A 23591-nucleotide genomic window follows, 5' to 3' on the forward strand; every position below is an offset into this window, starting at 1 on the left:
TACCTGCTTCTTTTGTGCTCTGGACCCCTTAGGAGATTTGTTGAGGCCCTGGAGCATGTCTGAAGAAGGGCAATGAAGCTGCGAAGGGTCTGGAACACAAATCTGCCACAAAAATGGCAACGCATTGGAACAGGCTGCCCAGGGAATGGTGGAGTCACAGTCCCTGGAGGTGTTAAAGATAAGGTTAACTGTGGCACTAAGGGTCATGGATTAGTGGGTGCTGTGGGGATGGGTTGATTGTTGGACTAGATGACCTCAGAGGTGTTTTCCAGCCTTAATGATTCTACGATTCTATGAGATGCCCTACTGCACCTACAAGTGCGTTGCATTCCATGACACCCGCAGTGCCGGGCAGCAAACTCCTCACATCCTGTGCTGGAGCCCCATGAGTCCAGGACATGCAATGGGTCAAGCCCTGAACTTCCTTAAATCAGACAAAACCCTTTTACTCTATAATAAAAATTCCATGTTTTAATACATTGCCATGCACAAATGAAGTCAAACGATGCGGAGTACAAAATTGTCAAATATACAAAATGATAAAGCAGATATCCAAAGCTTCCAGAGATCATGCCCGAAGATACCAAAAACTTGATATTGATTTTAATTTCATCATTTATTAGAATTCTTCCCTCCCACCCAGGTTTTATTTTTCATTGATTTTTGAAAGCAGAAGGAATTAAAGCAGAAATACAAAAATCGTAGGGTGGAATTAACAGTGATGGCCACTTCGTGTACTAAAAATTAGATTGCATGATAATTTCAGTTCTGGGAGAAAAGCACTGCTGAACAGAGGAACACCTTGGATGCCTGGGGAAGAGCAGTGCACATCCAACAGAAAGGCACACTTTGTTGTTATGCCACCTCACTTGGCTTCATCTCTAGAATGCTCTCATAGAGGACTGGGAATAACAGTGTGTCACGTTTTAACCATTTGAGTGCTGCCATTCTACCAGATTTTCAACCAAGTTAACATTAAAAGGAGGTTACAGGAGAATTTTGAGAATCCCTCAAAGACAGGCTCAGCTAAATTTAAATTCAGCTCCCAGAAACGGAGGAGCCAAATGCTGCCGACACAATGTCAGACTGATCATGGGTGGGTATCACTGTCATCTTATCCATGGTCAGATGTGAAAAAGGAATAACAACCATGAGGCAAGTCCATATATCTGGAGGCCCTAGAAGAACCTGAAGACAAAGCCAAGTGCATCCCGATCCAAATACAAGACGGCCCAGCCCAAGGCAGGGGTTGGACTGGATGATCTGGTGCTATTTACGGGTTCTTTCCAACCTCAGTCACTTTGATTCTATGACTTCAGTGCTGGCAACTCACATTTCCAGGTTCTTGCTCCATGCAATTCACCATTATTTAGGGGAAGCCCAGCACTCAGCAATGACCACCAACAGCAATCAGTTTCCCTGGCCCTGAGCATGCTAACCCTGCAAGGTAGTCTGTCAGTCTGTCTGTCCATCTCCTGCCACGGCCCCAGGACAGCCTGGTGCAGGGCTCTGGGTTCCCTTCATGGCCCACTTCTTTCTGTCCATCAGTAGGGCTGAGCTTAGCGAGGAGAATGATGAGCTCTGTCTCAGGCCAAGATGCTCTGCATAAACTGGAAGCTAACATCCCTCTGTGGTTTCTCCATCGTGCTGGAGGCCACTTAATCTTTTTCCTACCCCTCTCAGAGAAAAGCAGAGGAGCCTCCAGCACAGTAAGAGGGCTCCAAGTGTTTGGATGTGTCCTGAGTTCGGAGCCCGGCTCAGCAGGGAAAGCCCCTGCCTAGACGTGTAACCGAGCTCTCAATAAACAAACCCAAACAAATAGGTCCCCTAAGCATCTCAGGGGCAGATTTTCTTTTTCTCTGCACACCTTTTTGTTGCTTACATGCAGTTGGGCTGCAATCTTGGTTTCCCTGCTTTAAAAAAAATATCCGTATGTCGCTATTTAATTCGATAACATGATATTAAATAGACGAATTCTAGGCAAGTGCTTAATAGAAGTAATGTGATTACAGATATAACAACAGTTACGCAGGATTTTTTCTTTTTCTGAAAAGGTATTTAGATATACTTGGAATTAAAAGCAGAAAGAAGCTTTTCATCTCATTCTGACTAAGCCTGTGTTACAACAATGCTGAAATCCCACTTTTAGGGAAGAGGCAGCCCTTGTGCAGCCATCATAGGACTGCTCCACTGCTGACACACAAGCCAGCGATCCCACAAATGTACCTGACTGCAGCTGGTATTGACCAATGTTCTCTGAACAATAAATCTACACCAGACTCATTTTCTTAGGATTTCACACTGGATTAGAGCAAGAATCCCCAAAGATCTTTATCTTCTTAGCTGTGTCCCTTTTTGTTCCAGCTTCTTGATATTGATTCAATACCAATTTGCAGTAAGTATTGCTTTTGTGGTTTCTTTTGCCTGCGTGAACTGTTTACCCTCTAAAATACACATCCTATTTTGTGCCATTTTCCACAGCACAACAAAGAACTCTGAAAGGCAGCTCGTAGCTTTGTGCTTGCCTTGTACCTAAGAACAGCAGCTTCGTGAGACCTGGATAAGAAGCCGACCACTCCTGCTTATTTTGAAGGTACAGTATTCAAAGCAGCCACCTGCAGTAAGGCTCGCAGTGCTCACTGCTCTGGGTCATCCCACTGAACTCATTTCACTTGGAGGGCTCCATTCACCAGCTGCAGAGGGGCTCGTTGGGAGAGCAGGAACGGTTTGCTTTGTACCTTGTTAAACTGCAAAGCAACACAATGTAATTCTCAATCAGCACTTCAGCTCCTCTACTAGCTGTTGAACATAAAACCTGTTTCATGCCAGCAAAATGGTGCCTCCTTGATCAAGAGGCAAAGCCATGGCTCTCACTGCTTGCTCACACAGTTCATGTGGGTGCAGGACTTTATCCCAGGCTGTTAGTACCAAACAACAACAGACTAATTCTGTATGGCCAGAGGCTTTTGTTGTCTTTTCTTGTCCAGTTCTCTTCTTTAATCACATGCAGAAGACCCTTGTAAATACGAGGAGACCTACTGCAGCTCCCACCAGTTACGGGTCAGTTCATAGCTCTCTAAGACAATATTGTGTGAAAACAATGGATACAGGTGGGCCTGCTTTCCTTTCATATTTAAACTTCATGACATTTCAATTCAGAACTTTGCATCGGATGATCTAGTGATGATCCAGGCTGAGCTCTTACACAGCACACACCTAACTGCCTCATCCAGGGACTGCTGAACGGAGCCTACATTTCCATTTGAGGTAGAGCTTATTGACTTAGAAAAAAGCTCTGCATATACTTAAAGACCTTACATGATGGAGAATGTGCCAGATAACCAAGTAAGTTGTCTCTATGGGTAATTATCTTCCCTGTCGAGCATTTGTGCTTAATTTCTAGCCTGAAATCTGTTTCCAGCTAGTAGAGCATATCATTCCGTTTTCCTCTGAATAAAAGCACTACCTGCCCTCAGCCAGCACTTCCTGCACAGGTAGAGGTTGTGATTACAGGCAGATTGAGTCATCTCTTCACATCGTCTCTGATAAATTAATAGCTTGAGCTTCATTAGTCTAGCACTATAATAAGAGCTGTTTTCCTGCCCTTGAATGACACTGGGAGCTTTAGAAAATGATCTTTCCAAGTTGTCAATATATGGAAGATGTGCACAAATGGCTCTGTAACATCACTGTTGCCAGGTCCTAGACATCCTCCAGGTCCTACTGATGGTCCTCCTCAGAGATGACACTTTCCCAAGAGCTCTTTGGGGCTGACGCTGAGTGGATGACGTTGACCTTCAAGGCCACCCAACTCCAGACACATTCCCAAGCCCCCAAGGAAGCTCTTCTCCTCCCCTTGGCTTCTGCACTTGCAGCACTCCAGGTTCATCATCATTTAATGGCACGCACCGGGCTTTGTCATCTGTAAATGCTCCCACAGTAATTTTCTGTTTCTCTGGGAGGAATATTGATAACAGAACATACCTTGGAAGGAGCTCATTAGAAATAGTCTCACTGATGATAATGTCATATTTGTAACCATTTTTTGTGAACTAGCAACTAATCAGTTTTAATCCACTTAGTGTGGTCTATATTGATTCTGCATTGTGTTTTTTGTTCTTTATCAGAATCAAATCATCTATAGAAGGCTAAGGATAGTATGTCAGCAGAGCCTCTTTTATCAATAAGCCTTTGATATCACAAAAAATGATAACAAATTTATTTAACACAATGCATTTCTATAACAATCATTTGGAGGGGTTTATCAATTTTTAATTGCTTTAATGATTGCTTCATATCAACCTTTCTATGATTTTACCTCGTACTGATAGGAAGCTAATGAGCCTATAGTCTTTTGGGTCAGGTCACTCATTCTTGTTAATTATTGGTTTGGGGTTTTGTTTGTTTTTGTGTAATTTAAAGCTTTTTTTTAACGCTTTTAAGTTCTGAAAAATCTTACGCTTACACTCACATATCTGGTGGTGTGAATTTAAGAATATGTTTGGATAGCTGCTGCTTAATATTACCCATAATTTCTGATGGAGTAGGAGGAATTACATTTTAGTATGAAATTTGACTCCCTTATTCTACTGCTTTCAAATACAAAACAAGAATATTTGTTGGTTTTCACATGTTCAGACAGTAACCACCATGCTGTACCTAACATCAGATTCACTATGACTGTTTATGAGGATGCAGAACGCATGTGGTCTTACTAGCCCTAGCCTACTGGCCACTGACCTCCCGTACGTTTTTTGGCTTCCCACATCAAACATCTACTTTGCTTACTTGCTGATTTAAACTCACACGCCTGCCTAATCACTCATACATTACGTTGGTGGCATTTTTGCACTCCAGATGGCTTACTTGCATTTTACCATAGGAGGCTGCAGGTAATGATGGTAATACTTCCCCCCAGTCATCAATTTTCATTTTTTAAATTAAAATCTTACTGACCTGTTTATATCTATCTGGGTCAATCAACACGGCCTTGTAGCAGGGCCCTTCAAAGGAGATTCAGACTGCAGAGAGTTAAAAGGGGACGGAGGTGAAAACTGCAGGATTTTACTCTGCTTGCCTGAAACAATTTTGAATAATTGAGATCTCGTGGCTTTGTGGAGGGCGGAGGGAGGCTGCTTTTGGCTATAGCACAAAATCCCTCAGGACTGGCCCCACAGCTGGCATTAACCAACACATCTCAGAAGAAGGATGGAACAGTCTGTTGTAGGTCTGCTGGGGGCCTGGCCTAGGGTCTTCTGAAAATGGGGAACAAAACAAACAAAGAATTTTGTCATTAATAATGGTTTGATTTCCTTAATGACACTGCAGCTGCTTTCAGTCTGGCTGCTGAGAAGCAGCCAGCCAGGAAGGAGCCCACTGCTACAGCACAATACAGATGGACCAGCAAGGCTAAGGGGCTTGCAGGGCTTTTGCAGTCTGCCCCCCTGGAGAGCTCTGTTCTCCCTAAGAGAATAAGTGATGGGGAATTTGGGCAAAGAAAGCCAGGCAGATGAAAGAAAGCAAGGACTAAACTGGTGCAAAAGATGTTTTCATTCGCAACGTGTTTTTTGAGGTGAGCAATTCCTTCAGTTTTCTTATGCTGCACTTGGCATAATTTGAAGCAGTGAGGAGGGCTGAGTCTCTGTATGTCCCTGCCCAGAGAGCAGCAGCCGGGCACTGCACGGGGATGCTTGCTGCTCCACCGTCTCAGAGCTGTGAGCAGTGATCAATGCAATGGCAGCACTGGGCTTTGAGAGTATATCCAGCTCCACAGGGCTGATAATTGCTCTTTTATTAAAACAGCATTCGTCTTCTACTCTTTTGCACAGAACTAATGGCTCTGAGCATATTTAAATTTGCTTCCTTTGCCGGAATAACTTATTCACTCCCTTTCATGTTGACTTGGTCTTTGGCACTCTCGCCATAAATGATTTATTGACTGGAGATAAAGCATTGTTTCCACAGAACTGTTCTTGCGACCCAGGCAAAAGCGGATGCGTCCGCTCTTAATAAGGTGTTCAGCATAAAAAATGCAATAGACTTGATTGTCTGCACTCAAGAGCCTTTCCGAGAATACAGTACCTGCCCCCATTCACAGTAACAAAAAAATCTCCCCCACATGTTTATTTATATTAAAAAGTTTTTGGAAGAATACGCTGGGATCCAGATAGTTGTTCAGTAGCTGCAGAACAATGTCATAAATATCCCTGAGGAAGCACGGCCTACTTTGGGAGAATAACAGTGATTAAAAACATCCAAACACGATGAATAGTTAAATACAAGCCAAAAAGTACAGTGATTTCCTTATGGCTCCTGCAGACAGTTACACATGTGAGGAGTGTCGCGGGGCACGAGGGAACTATTTTTGCTTACGCTCAGAGTTCTCCACATGCACGGGCTGTCTGTAGGATGGAGACCTACACCGCTGCCAAATGAGCTTGGTCCATGGGCACCTACAGCAGAGTTCTCACTGAGTTTGGCTACACGAGGGTCTGGATTTATTTTCACATTTCTCAGGGCCTGTAACACTGGTTTTCTAGATCACCATAGCTAGAATCCTGGGAAGCTTTTAAAACAAACTGTTTTAATGGGAGAAGTGCACACATCTAAATTCATGACCATATACTGGAAGATGTTCAAAACTAACACTGATACAAAAATGCTTCTAGCAGCTCTTTGCCTAGCTCGTATTTTTCTCATATGCCCTTTTAAGATAATACTCTCTGATAAATTCTCCTTTTATCATTCAAATTATGCCAGAATTTTTCGTTGGATAGTAAAATAAGAGAATTTCTACTGCAGAAGTATAGCATTCTCCTTTTGAAAGTAATTTATATTCAAGTTTTTCTGTGTGTGTTTTTTTTTTTAATTGCTGTACCAACACAAAATTGGTGTCAGTTGCCAGAGTGCATTTTTTAAATCTGTAGCAGAAAGAGCTGTAAAATTTACTGGAGCTTATAATGGAATTCCACGAGGTGCTCAGCCACTTCTCTCAGTAAGGATCAGATTCCAACCTGTAATGCTATGAAAAGCTCTAAAAAGTGCAAATGCTGCTGTTGGCAAAGATTGTTACATCCTAAGGAGAACTTGTACACCAATACATTTAAAATTAGGGGCCAAGATTTTCAGAAAGAGAATATAAAGCTTATTGCTTTATACTTTTTGGGAGATTCACTTGAAAACCCATGGAAAAACCCAGACCACTAGAAATCACTAGCGACTTCTGAAAATCTTGGCCGTCAATTTCCTTCTTGAACAGTAAAGAAGCATTCAGCATGCTGAATCTGAGATGGGTGGAGAGCTGTAACCCAATCCTGCACCCGTCTGAAAAAAATAACACCTAAATGTATTCATCGGTTGACTCTACAGGCACCCTCAGAGGCTGACCTTGAACTCTCCAGCAATGAACTGTACAATAGTTTTTAAGCATCAGAACACAGGAGTTTGCTCTAAAAAGGTGCCTTTACCTTGATGTAATTGTGCCCTCTCTCCACCGCTGCATCTTCACACCGGTATGGCACTTTGCCCACAGTTTGGCATGTACACTAATAGCAACTCTACAGTATCTGCCTATTAGGTTGGAGAGAATGACAGGTTTTAAATATACAAAAAGCTACCTTGATTTTAAAGAGATAAGGAACAAATAGGTAAGTCCCCTTAGCATGTTGATGGCATCGGTTCATTACAAAGAGTGTGTCAAGAAGGTCCTGATGTTAGGGACAGACATTAATTCCACTAAATCCCTGTGGAAAAAAACAGTACCACAGCCAGCTGTGATACAGCCAGTGATGAGGCCAGCCATTCAGAGACTGAACAAAAAACAATGCTCAGATTGAATGCAACAGTCTTGAGCCTGCTACAGTATATTGAAAGGCTTATTAGAACCGTTTGCTTATTCCTATTTCCTACCAAAATATGCTTTTGGATAGAAAATGGAAAAAGTTAACAAAGAAGTCTGCCCTCTTCGGAGAGAGTGTCTTGCTCCTTAGAAGTATAGTCTTACGCATTACCTTTTTCAGAGAGTTTGGTTTGGACTGTGATTCCCAAGTCCTGCCCAAAACATAAATAGTGGCCAGCATAACGAACCTGAATTCTTCCAATTTGTTCTGTGTCTAGTGGAGAACAAACCCTAGGTCCAACTCACCTCTGAGAAGGGTGCTCTCCCTTTCCTCTCCCTCACTGAGTAAGAAAACACATTGGCACACCAGGAATGAGAGCCTTTGATATCTGCTGGAGGGGAGGGAGAACAGACACAGTGTCCTCAACTGACCCTGTTCCTAGCTACCTCTGTGACAGCTGTTCTGCAAGTCTCCACAAAGTCACACCTCTGCCACGTGCAAATCTTATCTACACAATGTACTGTGAATCAGTGAAGGTATGCTAGTAGTGGACTTCAGTTTGGATGCAGTCTCAGCACAAATACTGAAACATATCCTCAGTATTTAGAAAAGACCGTTATATATATATATGGACTGTGCTAATTCTGTGCAGAAAGCACGCATGAAGTGCTGATATTGTTTGACGGAATACTATTAGACTGCAAAACTAACACATACAAGACTTTTACATTCCTATCAGGGGTGTAGTAATGTGAACATATCCACGGAGACTGGAGAATTCCTGTAAGTTTTTCCTAAAACATCATGCCATCTGCATACATAATAAAAGAATCCAGTAGTTGCCATGCTAAAACAGGACTTCTAGTGAAGGGCATAGGCAGTCCCCTAAAGGGAACCCAAAGTTATGCACAGTGATGAAAACTGGAAGAAATTTTCCAGCTAAAGGTCTGTCAATGACCATTTTGAACAAATTAGCATTGGATATTATGCACCGCGTTTTTACTCCACAGCAAACCAGGTCTTCTCAGAATGCATCATCTTGAGTGGGCCGATTTTACTTCAAGTTTGTCTTCACTCCTCCAAGGTCACCTTCTGGCAGTGCCATTGATTATGTTTTGTTTTTTTTTTTTTCATGAAGGAAAGTTCATTTTCATATCAAGTGGCAGGACAGCAGCTTTACAGGCTGGAAATGTTTATGGAGAGCTCTCTGCCGGGGCTGTAAGAAACAAAACAGAAAACCAAAACCAGACAGTGAGTATAGACCAGAGTAAAGGAATTACCATGTATTTCAACTACATGTTTGTGCTGAGCAAATGCATTTCTGCTGTAAAGATAAACTACTCTTAGAACATATATTATGACCCTGGCACTTTCTTTAATCAACTTTACTCATCAACCAAAAAACTCTATGCTTAATCAATTTCTTAGATAAATATAAAGTGCAGGCCAGCAATCATTTGTCTGATTTAACAAATGCTGCTTGAATTTTATTGCCTCATCTTAAAGCACTGCTCACTCTTCCTCCAATCTGAGTCCCAGAGGGCCTGGGTCTTGGCTGGCCTTGCATAAACTACTGAGGCACCACAGTAGCCAAATGCTGGAAAGATTCAAGTGTCAAGGTAGAGGCTGATCTTCTCTCACCACTTCTGCTGGTCAAGACAGTAAGACTTGCCTACTGCTGTAGTAAAGCACCTTCCATTTCTGTGGCACTGCTATTCCTTGCCCCAAAGTCCTCACAAAGCTGTAAGTCAATCACATAACAAAAGATTATGTGGAAGTTTCTTATATTTTCTTCTTTCCTCTGCCAAACTCTTCTTTGAGATGCAAAGCAGAAGGACAAGAGATAATGGACATAAGATGCAGTAAGAGATATTCCAGGCAGATACAAGGAGAAAGTGCCCAGCAAGAGTGGCTGAATTTTGGAACAAGTTTCAGGTTGTGTAATCTCCACCTGCAGAGATTGTAGAACCACAGAATCCTTAAAGGTCATCCAACTCCCCTGCAATAAACCAGGACACCTATAGCTAGATCAGGGTGCCCAGACCCCCATCCTGTCTGACTTGGAATGTCTCCAGGGATGGGGTTTCCACCACCTCATCAGGCAATCTGCTCCAGTGCTTCACTACCCAAATCATAAGAAGCTTTTTCCTTATATCCAATCTAAATTTCCCCTTTTTTTATTTGAAATCGTTTCCCCCCGTCCTTTCACAAGAGACCCTGCTTAAGAGTGTGTCCCCTTCTTTCGTATAGCCCCCCCTTAAATACTGAATAACTGCCTATAGGTCTCCCTGGAGCCTTCTCTTCTCCAGACTGAACAGCCCCACCTCTCTCAGTCTGTATTCATAGGGAAGGTATTCCATCCCTTGGATCATTTTGACGGCCCTCCTCTGGGCACACTCCAACAGGTCTATGTCTCTCCTGTACTGACTACTGCACACCTGGATGCAGTTCTCCAAGTGAGGGCTCATCAGTGCAGAGCAGAGGGGCAGGATCACCTCACTTGACCTGCTGGCCACACTTCTTTTGATGCAGCCCAGGATACGGTTGGCTTTCTGGGCTGCGAGGGCACACTGCTGACTCATGTCCAGCTTCCCATCCACCAGTATCCGTAAGCCCTTTTTGGCAGTGATGTGCTCCATTCTTACACTCCCCAGCTTGTACCGATAGTGGGGGTTGCAATGACCCATGTGCAAGACCTTGCACTTGGATTTGTTGAACCTCATGAGGTTCTCCTGGGCCCACTGCTCAAGTCAAGCCTGACAAGGCAACAACCCTCAGACATGTCAACTGCACTCCACATCTTGGTGTCATCCACAGACTTGCTGAGGGTGCACTCAATCCCACTGTCAAAGTCACTAATGTAGATATTAAAGAACATTGGTCCCGGTACTAACCCCTGTGGAACACCACTTGCCACTGATCTCCATCTGGACATAATGCCATTGATCACCACTCTCTGGGTGTGATCTTGCAATCAGTTCCTCGTCCAACAAACAGTCTACCCATCAAATCAAAATCTTTCCAATTTGGAGAGAAGGATGTTGTGGGGTACTGAGTCAAAGGCCTTACTGAAGTCCAGATAGATGATATCAGTGGCTCTTCCCTTGTCCATTGATGCAGTTATGCCATTGTAGAAGACCATTAGGTTGGTCAGGCAGGACTTGCCCTTGGTGAAGCCACACTGGTTGTCCCATATCACCTCCCTGTCTTCTGTGTGCCTTAGCATAGCTTATAGGAGGTTCTGTCCCATGATCTTCCCTGGCAGAGAGGTGAGGCTGTTAGGTTGGTAGTTCCCTGGGTCATTCTTTCTACCCTTCTTAAAAACGGGTGTGATGTTGCACTTTTTCCAGTCACCAGGGACTTCACCAGACTGCCATGACGTTCCAAATGTAATTGAGAGTGCCAAATAGATATTCACTACTCAACACAATCTTTGGGGCTTTTTTTTTGGGGGGGGGGGGGGGGAGCAGATCCCAATTAGTGAAGCTGATTCTGACGCTGCCAAGGCAGTATTCATGTCAACCGAAGCCTGGGCTGGCAGTGGCCAGAGCTCTGCTCTGCAGGGTGCAATTGGTGGATGCTGCCATTCTGCCTACATTCACCTCTGGAGCCCCAAATCATTGCAGCTGTGGAAATGAAGAATTGCTTGAATGGGGAATGGGTGGAATGCAAACCTGCAAGTTCTGGAAGAGCACTGAGTGAGATTTTATGAAAGATAAGTCCAGACCATGCTATAAGCACCTTATTCCTCAGTTTAAATATGGCCTGTGAAATAGAAGAACAATAAAACTCACTCAGTCTCCTTAGCTACTTTCTTCCTTATTTAGGCACATTCACTCAATTACAGTGCTAGCTTTCATTTTGGTTTCCACAGCTGTACTACTTTTATTCTCAAGGTCCTTGAGTGCAGTGATCCCACCAGCACCTGCTGTCATCTGCTCCGCCACAAACCTGCATCCAAAGTGGCCTGAGAAAGGTGCACGTTTGGGACCCAACAAATGTTTTATTCTATGAGAAAACTGACAGGAAAGTTTTGATCCTTCACCTGGCATAGGCAGATAACTGACTGCATCCCCTGGGGCAGAAAAGGAAGCAATGGGGATATTAAGCAGGTGTGAAGATAAAGGGGAAATCTGGGGGAAGGTTTTAAACTTGGAGAGAGGCAAACAGGTACCTAACCTCAAAAATGTTGGATTCCAGGCAAACTGGGATTTTTGCAGCATTGGCACAGATGCGATTGTTTCACAAAGGAGAAATAAGACTTCTTTTTTGAGGCTAAATAGCTCATCTGCTGCAAGGAAGGGGAAATTTGAAAGGCTCTCCCAAGCAATCAAAAATATCTCACCTATCCTCAGTGACAGAACTAAAATGAAACGGGCAAACTGGAGACTTACATCAGGTCAGGCCTCAAGATTCCCATGCTGGAATTCCTGTCATCCACTCTGTCTGAACCCTTGGCCCGTGGGTTTTACATGAGTCAGTGGGCCATGAGAAACCCAAGAACAAAGAACAACAGGGACTGATCTATACCCAAGCTCCATCACACCGTGGTGTGAGCGTAACAGAGCCCAGAAGCAACCAGTGACACTGACCTTGGGAAAAGCAGTAATTCTGTTCAGCTCTGAACTTCGAGCAAGCAAAGCAAGGGGTTAGCAGTGATTTAGCGCGTTTCTTCTAATTTTATCTTTCGAGGTCAAAATTTTAGAAGCACTTATTCCCACTTGTAACCTATAATTTTTGATGCCCAGATGGAGACTCCTCTAACGATCTTGGTTTTCTAACAGCATGTACCCAGCACTTTTGGAAAGTAAGATCTTCTTAAAAGGTATCACAAGTGAGCAGTTGTCTTTGAAAGCACTGCCTTAGCCTGTAGGCTCTTGGAATGACGACTGCCTTTCGCATGGGGTTTGTAAGCTTACCAACTCAGTGGCCTACGGATCTAATCTCATGTGACATTTTCAAGAAGCTGCCATAGAAAGACACCAATCATTTCAAAGCCAGAGATGTATTTCATTTCTGAGTGACTTTTTTCTAACTGGGAAAGGAACACTCTTTTCATTCATTTTAAATATATGTTAATTCAGCTCAACGTAGCAGTATTGCCTATTTTCATACCTTCATAACTGAAGAATCCTGATGAAGAAAACAAATATCTATTTCCTTTGCTTTTTTTCTTCTACACTGGAACTAATTTTATAATATATTTCAAGGCAGGACATTTCAAACACGAGACTGTTAGGAAAATGCCTATTTCCAACATAGCAACTATTACTTTCAGTGTGTTGTAAAATCTGCTCTCAGCTGCATTGACTAGTATGTGTCAAAAGGCTGCAGGTATCTCACTTCATGCTTCTCACGTAGCTTGGGACATTCCAATATTCTGCAGATTACTGCAGACTTGTTGCATCTTGCTTCTTAATATTTAGCAGCATTGCTAGCTTTGAAAAATTTCATACAGTGACAAAAGGAAATGGTTGCCAGCTCATTCATAGATTTACCCTTTTTCTTTATTGTTCACTGAATTATAACCACTGAGGTGTGAGAGCTAATGGAAATTAATGCAAAAACAAAACACCTCTTTGGGGAGCTACTGATCCGGGTCAACCACCACAAGAGAAGGAGGAACGAGGATTACCAAGGGCTGGGAAATGCAGCCAAGGGGAGCTGCAGCAAGAACAGGATGGTTCCGCACTGCAATCAGTGCCCCAGGCCAGATGACACCGAGTTTGGTTTCATTTCACCATGAAATCATCCCCTGGCTGTTCTGGGCTGAGTGGGAGGAATCTCTGCACTTTTGTTCTCTAGGTAAAAGCAGCTATTGTTACACATCCTTATTACCTAACCCTGATAGGCAGAGTCAACACTGCCAGAGCTCAAAGGTTACCTGAGGGTCTGCCTGTCCTAGCTGGTGTCCTGCAGCCCACTGCACCCAGCTCCCAGCCCCAGTCCTGTGTTGTAGGGCAGCCAGACAAGCCTCAGGGCTGCAGGAAGACAGCACGCTGCCGGGCTGCCAGTGTCACTGCCTCTCTGCTTCTATTAGAACGGTGCTAAGCAGTGACACATTAATCAATGGGCTGAACACAACACCCAGCAGTTAAGAAGGAAAACAGGGATGCGGGTGATTTTTGATCAGACAATTTTGTTTTGATTCCTGACTAGTCATGTGGTAGTCTGGCTTGCCTGACTTTCCCCTCATTACTAAAACTTGGTAGCTGACACAGTCTTGAAGGTTACTTAATGTTGTTTGTCAAATGCAGTGTCATTATGGTAGAAAAATACCAGGAGGGGAAAGGGAGGATGTCTCTCCTTGCTTTTGATTTTTGAATTTTCTTGCCAAGCAGGAAACCAACATTTCAGTTTTGGAGCAGAAAGAAAAGGTGAATCTATAAGCACAACATCTAGAGCTTCAAACTTAATAATCCTCATCTCAAGCCTTTAGTACTCATTAATAAATCCATGCTAAATGATTATAACAGCTACAAAAATATGGAATTAAACATAGACGTTTCCTTTCAGTTCTACTTTCTTTTTAGGATACCATTATGTCATATTTTTCATTTTCACCCCCGAGCCATGAAACAAGATGGTTTGGTTCAAAGGATCAGGGACACAGATGTACCACAACACGACTCCAGGAGCAGACTCTTTAAAACAAACAGCAGCCAACAGGGAATTGTTATTTCTGCAAATGTGAACTCAGGGTTTCTTTTCTTTTTTTTTTTTTTTTTGAAGATACCTCTTCTGGGCAGCATGCTCCCATAACCAGGTGCTCTTAATCCACCTGCATACACTGTTAATACCGGTCCATAAATATGCTACTGAGTGTTCCCATGTGGGATCTCTGGAAGAGGATGGCTCTACATGAAATAAACTCCTTGGCGTTATTTATGTATTTCCACACTGCTCCCCTTGAATGGTCCCAGGTCTAACAAGGGCTGTAAGGAGGCAGTTGGTATGCATCCTGTATGCAGCCAGCATCTGCATGGCACAGCACGGGACAATGCTCAGTGCAGTGGGAGAGCCATCATCAGCCACTACCTGCACATGTGAATGTGGGATCTTAGCTTGCTTGCAGCTTTGCACTATGGATCAATGGCAGATCTCATCTTAAGGAAGGCTTCAGGGTGGCCTTCAAAAGATAGAGAAGAAATATCTACTGTCACTTTATGCTGACGTATTTTTCTTCCTATATTCTGTTTTAAGCTGAGACTCTAAGGAGCTCAGCTGGGGACACCTTGGTTTGAAAAGGATGCTGAGCACTTCAAGACAGATGATGAAGATTCAACAAGGTCGAGCAAATCCTTTCTCCTATATTCTGACTAAAGAGAAAACTCACTTCTTGCATGTGATGTGGGGCTCTGTAGCCTCTATCAGGCAATTCTGAGATGAAACATTTCTGGGAGAATGGATGTCATGGCAGATGCTCTCAGCAGGTAACCTTCCAAAAAGCCAATTAGTCAGAGGTTATCGCAGCTGCTCTGTGAAACACAGTTGGTTCACACAGAATGGGTTGAAAATGTAGTTGTCCAAAATGTGTTTCACTAAGCTATTCAGTGTCCTCAAATGGTCGGATTAGCCAAAAGTCTCCTTATGAGTCATGCACGATTGCAGCTTCCCTACTACAGCAGATCTCTCATCAACTTTACTAGGTTAAACAAAATGAGGACACACATTGATTCTGTCTGCAGATGATTTATGCAGTAATTTCTGTTCCTTGCCTCTTCCTTCAAAAATCTGAGTTCACGATGGACACGATGAGCTCTCTAATGGGCTTGAGCTACCACTCCATCTTTGTTTTGAAAAATATTCTAAAAGCATTCTAGCATCTACTAAGCTTGATTTTACCGTGTTTATCCGGAATCCTCAGAAGGGAAAACTATCCCCCAAGATGTATGCCCTTTTCACGTCTAAGCCCAAACAAAAAGTGACAATTCCCAAGACAAGTTAAAAGTCAAGTTCAAAAGGCTGGCAAAATCCTGGGAGAGACTTTCTTTGTTCAAAGAGACTCATTCATCCCTCCTCAGGATGCTTCATACATCTTACCACCTACCTGCTGCTGCAAACATACAAAGAAAAAAGAGATGTGCTTTTGCATTCAACAAAACACGATGATTTCCTTGAACTAACAAGCAGCTAAAATATTTTGAAAATTGCATGCAACCACTTCCTTAGTGTTTATAGTTTCTTTCAAAGAATTCTCTTGATATACCGCTAACTTACCCATCAATGTGAACGGTGCACTGGCTGTCCACCAGCATCCTTCTCTAGAGACTCAAGTTATAGAAAACAGAAAGATTTAAAAGAACATGATGCTAAGCAGGCTGAAAGTTTCAGCTGGTGCTGTCTGAAACTTCAAGTGCACCTGAGATTGCCGTTTTCATACCCTCTTATGCATGTCTCTCCCTGCCTGCCTCTAATCAGTTCTTGATCTCACAAATCCTTGTGGGGTGCCTTGCAGGAAGTGAAAAAGGTTGTCACAGATAATAGTCTTCCAAGAGTTGGTTCTAAATAGTCATTTGCACTACATCTTGAGCCTTTGCATATCCATTGCTTTTGTCTTGAGGGACTGGGTTTTAATACAAAGCACTGGGAACTGTGCGAACTGACTGAACTTAAAAAACAGCCTCAAGTGGTATCTCCAGCATGCAAATAAGGTGCTGAGCCACACAGTCTGCAGTGGCTTGCAGTGGTTTGGTGGCTGCTCCGATCCCTACCTGGAACCTGCCCTTGCTTTTGCTCAGCAGCTTTTACAGGACGCTCTCAAATCTATCCCACCCAAAACTGTGCTGCAGCTTTTGGAAAATAGTTCTGCTCATTATATCACTATATTACTTACCTGAGGATCCTTCAGCAAAATATGTATTAAGTTAAGAATATAATCAGAGGAAAACAAGGAATTTGCTAGGAAAATCAAAGTATTATAGGAAAATGGCTTGGAAACTGGAGCTACAGCTCCCTCACTGCCTATGCAAAGCTGACGCAGGATTAATAGGTAGAACAAACTACCCTCCTTCGGGGAGATATTCACTGTGAGGTTCCCTGCAATGAAAGTTTTAACTCAGTTCTCATTCTGTGAAGTGATTAACCAAGTGAGAAGGAAAATTACACCTACTCAAACCACTTAAATGATTGCATGTGTGTGCACACATTTACTACAAAACAAAAACATAGATCGTGAAGCCTACAGAATCAGCTTCTCCCCCAAGACTTTGAATAAGCAACTTTATCTCCCTCTTTGGAGGAATGAAATATGATATACCCTTCTCCCATATTATCAGAGCATTATCACTGTCTTCCCCATTCTTTTGTGTGTAGCAGAGAGAAAGAAGAGAAGAAGGCTTTTTATGTCATTTGTCACTTAATTTTCCTCTTCTGCTTCAGCATGTGGCCCACCACCTCACTTAATGAACAACAGTCAACCTTAATCTGGAAAATAATTATTGCTATCCTCATGGGCTCTTCTAGACACACTGTCCAATCGTTTCACAAACAAAATGCCTCAGTTCCAAATATTCTGTGAGAAGACACTGCCTTACTTTACAGTTCCTGGTTAGGCACAAAGAGTTCCAGACTACGCTGCTGGCATCTGCCTGGCTTCTGGCTCTGACTCCAGCTCTGGGCTGTTGGAGCTCCTGAGTTGGGTGAAAAATCTACAGAGACAGAGGGTTTCAGAAGACTGCTGGAATACATAGCTGGGTCTGAACGCTGGAACTCCAAGGAGGGGTACAAGCAGGACCCTAAAGATGCCAAAGAAAGTTTGGTTTCGACCATCTGTACAGAGTCCTCAACATGCTTTTGCATGATGCCTTCTTCTAATCTGCTCTAAAGTGTGATGTTTATAGGAAATTGACTCTTGCTGATTGCCCACCTGGCAGGAAAATCTGCTGACCTGTCATTTTACAAGCCAGCACAGCTTGGAAGCCTGGGAAGCAAGCAGTCACCATGTCATCCTCATCAACTTGGCTGTGACCAGACTGAGAAACTCTTCTTAGGCTTCCACAAAAGCAGAAAAATCAGCATGGTGCAACTATTGTTTCTTAAAATTAAACACAGTAAAAGGCTCCTGGCCTGATTTTATAGCTGCAAGACCAAGCTCAAAGAGGTGCTGCAGCAGGGGACAGTCTTCCCGAGGCAGAGGTCCCCTTCCACCCCATCCCTGATGTCATGACAGAGCGGGCAGCTGTGTGCTCTGTAAACCCAACTCACGTCCCTTTCTGGGTGGCTGAAAATGAACTACAGAGATCAAAATGAGTTACCACCTCTAAAGAGTTCCCTGGGTGATGATTAAGACTATGTCTTAGTGTACAGCCACCAGAGACCCCAGATACCAGTAATAATGCCTCTGCAGAAAAGCCTGATAAATGAAGTATGGGTTGACTGTATCAAATTGGTTCTTAAAACAGGTATGAAGACTAAGGTCTGAAATTATGTGGGCTGTGTTGATCACAGAGCCAAGCAAATAACACACTCATGAAGACATGTCAGGTATGGAACAGAGAATACCTAGCCAGCAATCAGGAGGAAGTTCAACTGCTGATGTTCTTGAGACATAATCATCAGATCCACACGAGAACTGATTGATCAGTTGCAAAATCTGCTTTACTCTGCTTTGCCCCTTTCCTATTATTTTAGTTTGCAGGCTATCCGAAACACTCGCATAATTTTCTGTCTCCTTTTGCATCATGCATGAATATGTTCTGAAAATACAGTCACACAGAAATACATCTAAATGGCTTCAGACTGGTGGCTTTGCTGTGTTCTGTGGACCTGACTGCTGTTGTCGGTTGCTGCCATCCCAAGCAAAATGTTATTCAGATTGTGTCATGTTCCCCTCCTTCCAAAATAAGCACTCCTATGTCTGTACAGTATGGCAGGTGGGCCATGCCTGCAAACCCATCTTTCCCTCCGAGAGAAGCTCATTCCTGGGAAGTCAGCACACTCCCAGGTGACACCCTCCCATGCAGCCATCACTGACCTGCACTTGGGACTGGAAAGTGCTCTCATGAGCTGCACTGTGGACGTACCCCGTACAAATCAAGGACAGGACCAATGGACTGAGTGGCAGAAAATAATTCAATACCAGGTAGAAATTGACCTTTAAAAGTCAGGCAGAAGGGCATCTCCACACTTCAAATAGAAGGATTTGGGGCTAAATGTCATATTGGGAAAAAGATTTTCATTCATCATTCTGATTCTTTGCCGGCACTTACTAAGGCATGGATGGATGCAAGACAGTGAAACACGCAGCAGGGCAGGGGCTTGGGCTTGGTGTTAAGATGAAGAAGGCCTTGTCTGCCATATTACAATCCAGAAGACCTCCATGAGCTGTCCAGCTAAGTAAATACATAATTGTTCTGCACAAAGAAGAACAGCATCAGGAGAAGATACAGCCTGTCTCTTTCCTTTCTGGGAAACTGTCTTTAAGGATAGAGATGGAAATAAATACAGTTGTGTGGACTTCTGAGATGATGACTCAGTTGAGCTGCTTTAGTGTAAAGCTGGCTGGGTATCTCCACACTGCATACTGCAAGACTGGATGTGGATGAGAGAGCAGTAGGGTAGGGGTATGGGAAGGAACTCTCTCTGCACTCAACTCTGAAGTTCACCTGGTGTTTGCACAAACTCATTTCTCCCATCCCAAACAAGCGACCAGCCTGAACTAATTATTGAGGCTTCTTTGACGAGCAGGAGAGAAAGACGGTGCTTGGAAGAGTTATCCACCCTACTCACTTGTCATATTGGATAAACGACTCTTTGGAAGGTCCTCTCTCCACTGATTATTCAGACGAGCTAAATGATTAGTGCAGAGCAGGTACCCAGCAATTAAATGGCAAACAAGAACTGACAGGAACTGCAATGTAATGCTTAATTTGATTGTAACAAATTCCAATTAGCATGTGAAATGTAGGTACCACAGTGTTCAGGATTAGCATGTTTAATGCTCACATTTCTACTGAAATCAAGAATGATATAGATTCCAGTGAGGGACAAGAGCCCTACATTCCTTTGAGGCCTTGGATATTGGAATTCAACAAGGAAATTACACACTAAATAATCTTCTTAGAAATTTCTACACATAGCTGAGATAATGAGATGCTTCCTGCAAACAATCTACAAAGTACTGAAGTTTTTTAGAGAAATTATTTGCTCAGCACTATTGGTACAGTTTTGCAGCTGGATATTTTATTGTGCCCATGCTGCCAAAGAGTTTTGATTTGCCGCTGATTTGCTTTTCATTTCTATTTGCAATATGCGAACAAATCGGCATCGAGGAATTCACACAGGCATGTAAAGCAAGAGTCAACAAAAACAATGCCTTGTTTATTATTAAACACCTTTCATATTTTAGCTATGGTAGGCAATTAGCTTGGTAGGAATTTGCAACTGGAGAAGTTGCACCATTTTATCTCAGGCCAAGCAGTTTATCGCTATTCGTGCACAGACAAACTTCCGTGCTTCAAAACTCAGGGGAAAATATGCAATAGGATGTGGTATTTTTCTTCCAGTGCCAGAAATATACAGATCCTAATTACATTTTTTGCTTCAAGGAAGGAAGGAAGGAAGAATTTCTGCCACTGGAGCATGAAAGAAATTTTGGCTAGAAAGACTATGGACAAGATTTTCCAAAAAAACCCCAAACCCCAGATGATTTGCACACCAAAGTCTCATTTAGAAGTCAAAAATACTTTGATTTCTAAGTTACTTGTGAATATTTTCTCTGATGATTCCTACAAGTCATTTAATATTTATCCTAAACAAGTGCTGACATATTCAAAAGCAGATCTGGGGCTGCAACAAGTTCTGGTAACCCCTGAAGACATTTCTAAAGCCTCACCCACTAGAGATTCAAAACTTCTGGCATGTCCATATGTCTGAAATCTTCAGTTTGCATCATGCATTTGTCTATTTAGGATAATTAAGGGTATGCCTCCGTGAACACATTACTGCGAGGTAACCGGGGTCTGGATTTACAGCAGAACAGATGCTCTGCTATAACTGTCCATGTGCGTGCCCTTACCCCGTGGTAAATGTAAGGCAGCTTAGTGCCTGTCACTGAGTGAGAGCAGGCAACACATTCAGTGTTCGCACTCGATCTTCCAATTACCCCTCAGCAACTTGCTCAGGTAGCCGCGCTGTCATATTTGTTTTACACCCCAGCCACCACAGCCTGCCCAGGAATAAACACAGGCAGAATGTCCTTCGCCAAGACATTTTTTAGGCTGTTTACTGTCACCTCCAATCCGCCCTTCAAGGAGTTTGTATGCAGTGCTCATCCCTGTGTTCTCTGGAAGAATTCAGGAGTCTGGACTCTGGTCCAGCGGGCGTGAGCACGGGGGATCTGAGAGAGCTGCAAACGTGTTGCATACCAACTTCCTAATGACACTGCCATTTAGCTACTACTTTCGGTTCTGAGATTACAGAGGAATATGATCTCACCTCGTTAGGGCGTAACTACAACATGCTGCTACAGCTCAGGCCTCGCAGCTTTTTCCAGCTTTCTCTGGTTGGACGCTCCCATGAGGTGGCTGTTTCTGTGGCCCTAACAGCATCCTGGATACGTGCCTGTGATCACTGGAGCGCGGCCCATCAGCGAGAACTTTTGTCTTCAGCCTCTTGGTCCATACTCTGAGTTAGAAATTCTGTCCACATCTAAGTGGGACCAGCATGTCAGGAAATTACACCTTCTGATATTGCTGTGCATGGATTTGGTTCAGTTCTTACACTGAGCAGGCCACTCCAGAGAGCAGTTCTAAATCCAGTGCAATAAACCCACCTTGACCATCAGTTGGAAGCTAAGGAAATCCATCCATCTGGGATTTTCACCTTGCAGATACTACTGGATATTTGGAAAAAGTAACAAATAAAAAAGCTTTTTACTTTCGATTCAAACTGAAGAACTTAACCAACAAATAACCTGTGATATCTCTAATAAAAAGCCAAAACTTCTGAATTTGTTGCATAAAGAAGTGATCAGGTGGTTTTGCACCTCTCTCCTGGAAAGCAAGTTTTCTCTTTCTGTCTGTGAAAGGAAGATCATGGCTCTGCTTTCTGCACATACACAGTTCTGGGAGCACAACTGCATGTGATGAATCATGTGGAGACAACTATGGGCCTCCAACTTCTCCTTTCAGCCAGCACCACTGCCCTTCTGCTGGGCCAAGCCTGCCGCACTGCCTGCAAGCAATGGGACTATGAAATATGCCACTGGACAAACAAGATGAAAGAGCAATGCTTGTGTTAAACCAATTTATGTCACTGATCTGCTTTAGAGCTCCAGCGCAGCCCCAGCAGCCCTGGCAGCGAGCGGGCAGAATGGCTGCAGGCAGCAGCAGCAGCATCTCAGGCCAGATCCACCACCGAGGTATCGTATGGTGGAGTCATATCTTGTGCTTCCCCGAATGCTGGCTATGATCTTCCATAGAACACTGATGTTTAACTCAGTTTAGAAAGGCAATAAAGAATGAAGGCAGTGGCGTGCAAATGGATAGACAACACTGCAGATAACTGGCAGGGCTAATTCTCTTTTTAACTAACAATAGGGACAGCAGACCCACTGGCAACAGCCAGAGCATTTGTTCAAATTATGCATTCTCTGACTTCTCTTTTGCTACTGGAGGACCCAATCCTGTGGCTATTTTTGGTAGTGTTATTTTGTCAGTGCTCAGCCATGAATCGGGGTCCCACTGTGCTATTCAAACACTTAACTAAAGGCTGGTTTCTGCCCAAAGACTTTGAAACTTAACTTAAAAAATCCCAGAGGTTTTAATGGCAGGAAGAACTGAGTTAGCAGTACTTTCTTCTATTGTCTTTTATTATTTATTTTACTAAATATTGTTTACTTCATTTGCAGTAATTAGAGTAGAATAATGAAAAAAATGTTTTCAAGCAAAAGCCTGGAAGGACTCTGCAGCACTGCTGGTGAAATAACAAGCCACTTCAGTGAAAAAAACCCATAAGAATTGAACAGCCCCAAATGGCTTCCACAGAGCCATTGTATGTGTAATACTGCCACAGCAGTATTGTATGCAAATATATAATTTAGTAATTTTTATGTAACCTGGTTATTTTGTAATCACAGAGGTAGGGTTTAGACAAATGGGACATATGCCATTTGTCAGGAAACAACCTGGGAAAAATATGCATTGCAGTTATAGTCCTGATATGTAAATTCAGATACTTAAAATACACATTGTCACCTAACAGCAGATTATTCAGTTTCACTAATGATACTGATTTTGAGTTAAACTAGACTGTATGGAAATGAAAGCCTATATAGGCATGTGATCTTTTAAAACAAATTTTAATGAATAATGATTAGCTTTTATAAAATGCTGTTCATTCAAGCCTGTTTTCAGAACCAACTGCAGACTCACATACTCCTTTGTCTGCAGACAAAGGAGTTCACCAGGTCTTTCACTACACAACCATGACCACTGGTGTGACAATGTGCGGTGCTTGTAAAGTTGCACAACGCTTTTAAAACTCTGTTTGTACCATAAATGTGAAATACAGACTGGACATAGACAGGATATGTCTACAGTAACCCTAGCTAAAATATGATGAGAAATATTTATATAGCTATATATCACTGAATCTATCGTGACCGTATATATAAAATAATCATAACTGATTATGACTGAATACCTAAATTCTGCAGATCCAGCAACATTTCCAATGGCATTCATCCATACCATCATGCTGAGATATCATTTGCACTGACCTTTAAAGAAAATGCCCCCTCTTCCAAGAGAG

General features: G+C 43.0%; 1 protein-coding gene across 3 annotated transcripts in view; it reads right to left on the reverse strand.

The window, feature by feature from the left end:
- Positions 1 to 443: 443 nt before the first annotated feature.
- The window catches only part of SAMD12 (sterile alpha motif domain containing 12), a 180193-nt gene continuing 157045 nt past the window's right edge, over positions 444 to 23591 (reverse strand). For all 3 annotated transcript variants that reach the window (XM_040695942.1, XM_015283055.3, XM_015283056.3), the window contains exon 5: positions 444 to 9054. In XM_040695942.1, coding sequence (XP_040551876.1) covers positions 9032 to 9054 — 23 coding nt within the window. In that variant the 3' untranslated portion in view covers positions 444 to 9031. The remainder of the gene's footprint in view (positions 9055 to 23591) is intronic.

Source organism: Gallus gallus, chromosome 2 (genome assembly GCF_016699485.2).
Source record: "Gallus gallus isolate bGalGal1 chromosome 2, bGalGal1.mat.broiler.GRCg7b, whole genome shotgun sequence".
In the NCBI taxonomy this organism is placed as follows: Eukaryota; Metazoa; Chordata; class Aves; order Galliformes; family Phasianidae; genus Gallus; species Gallus gallus.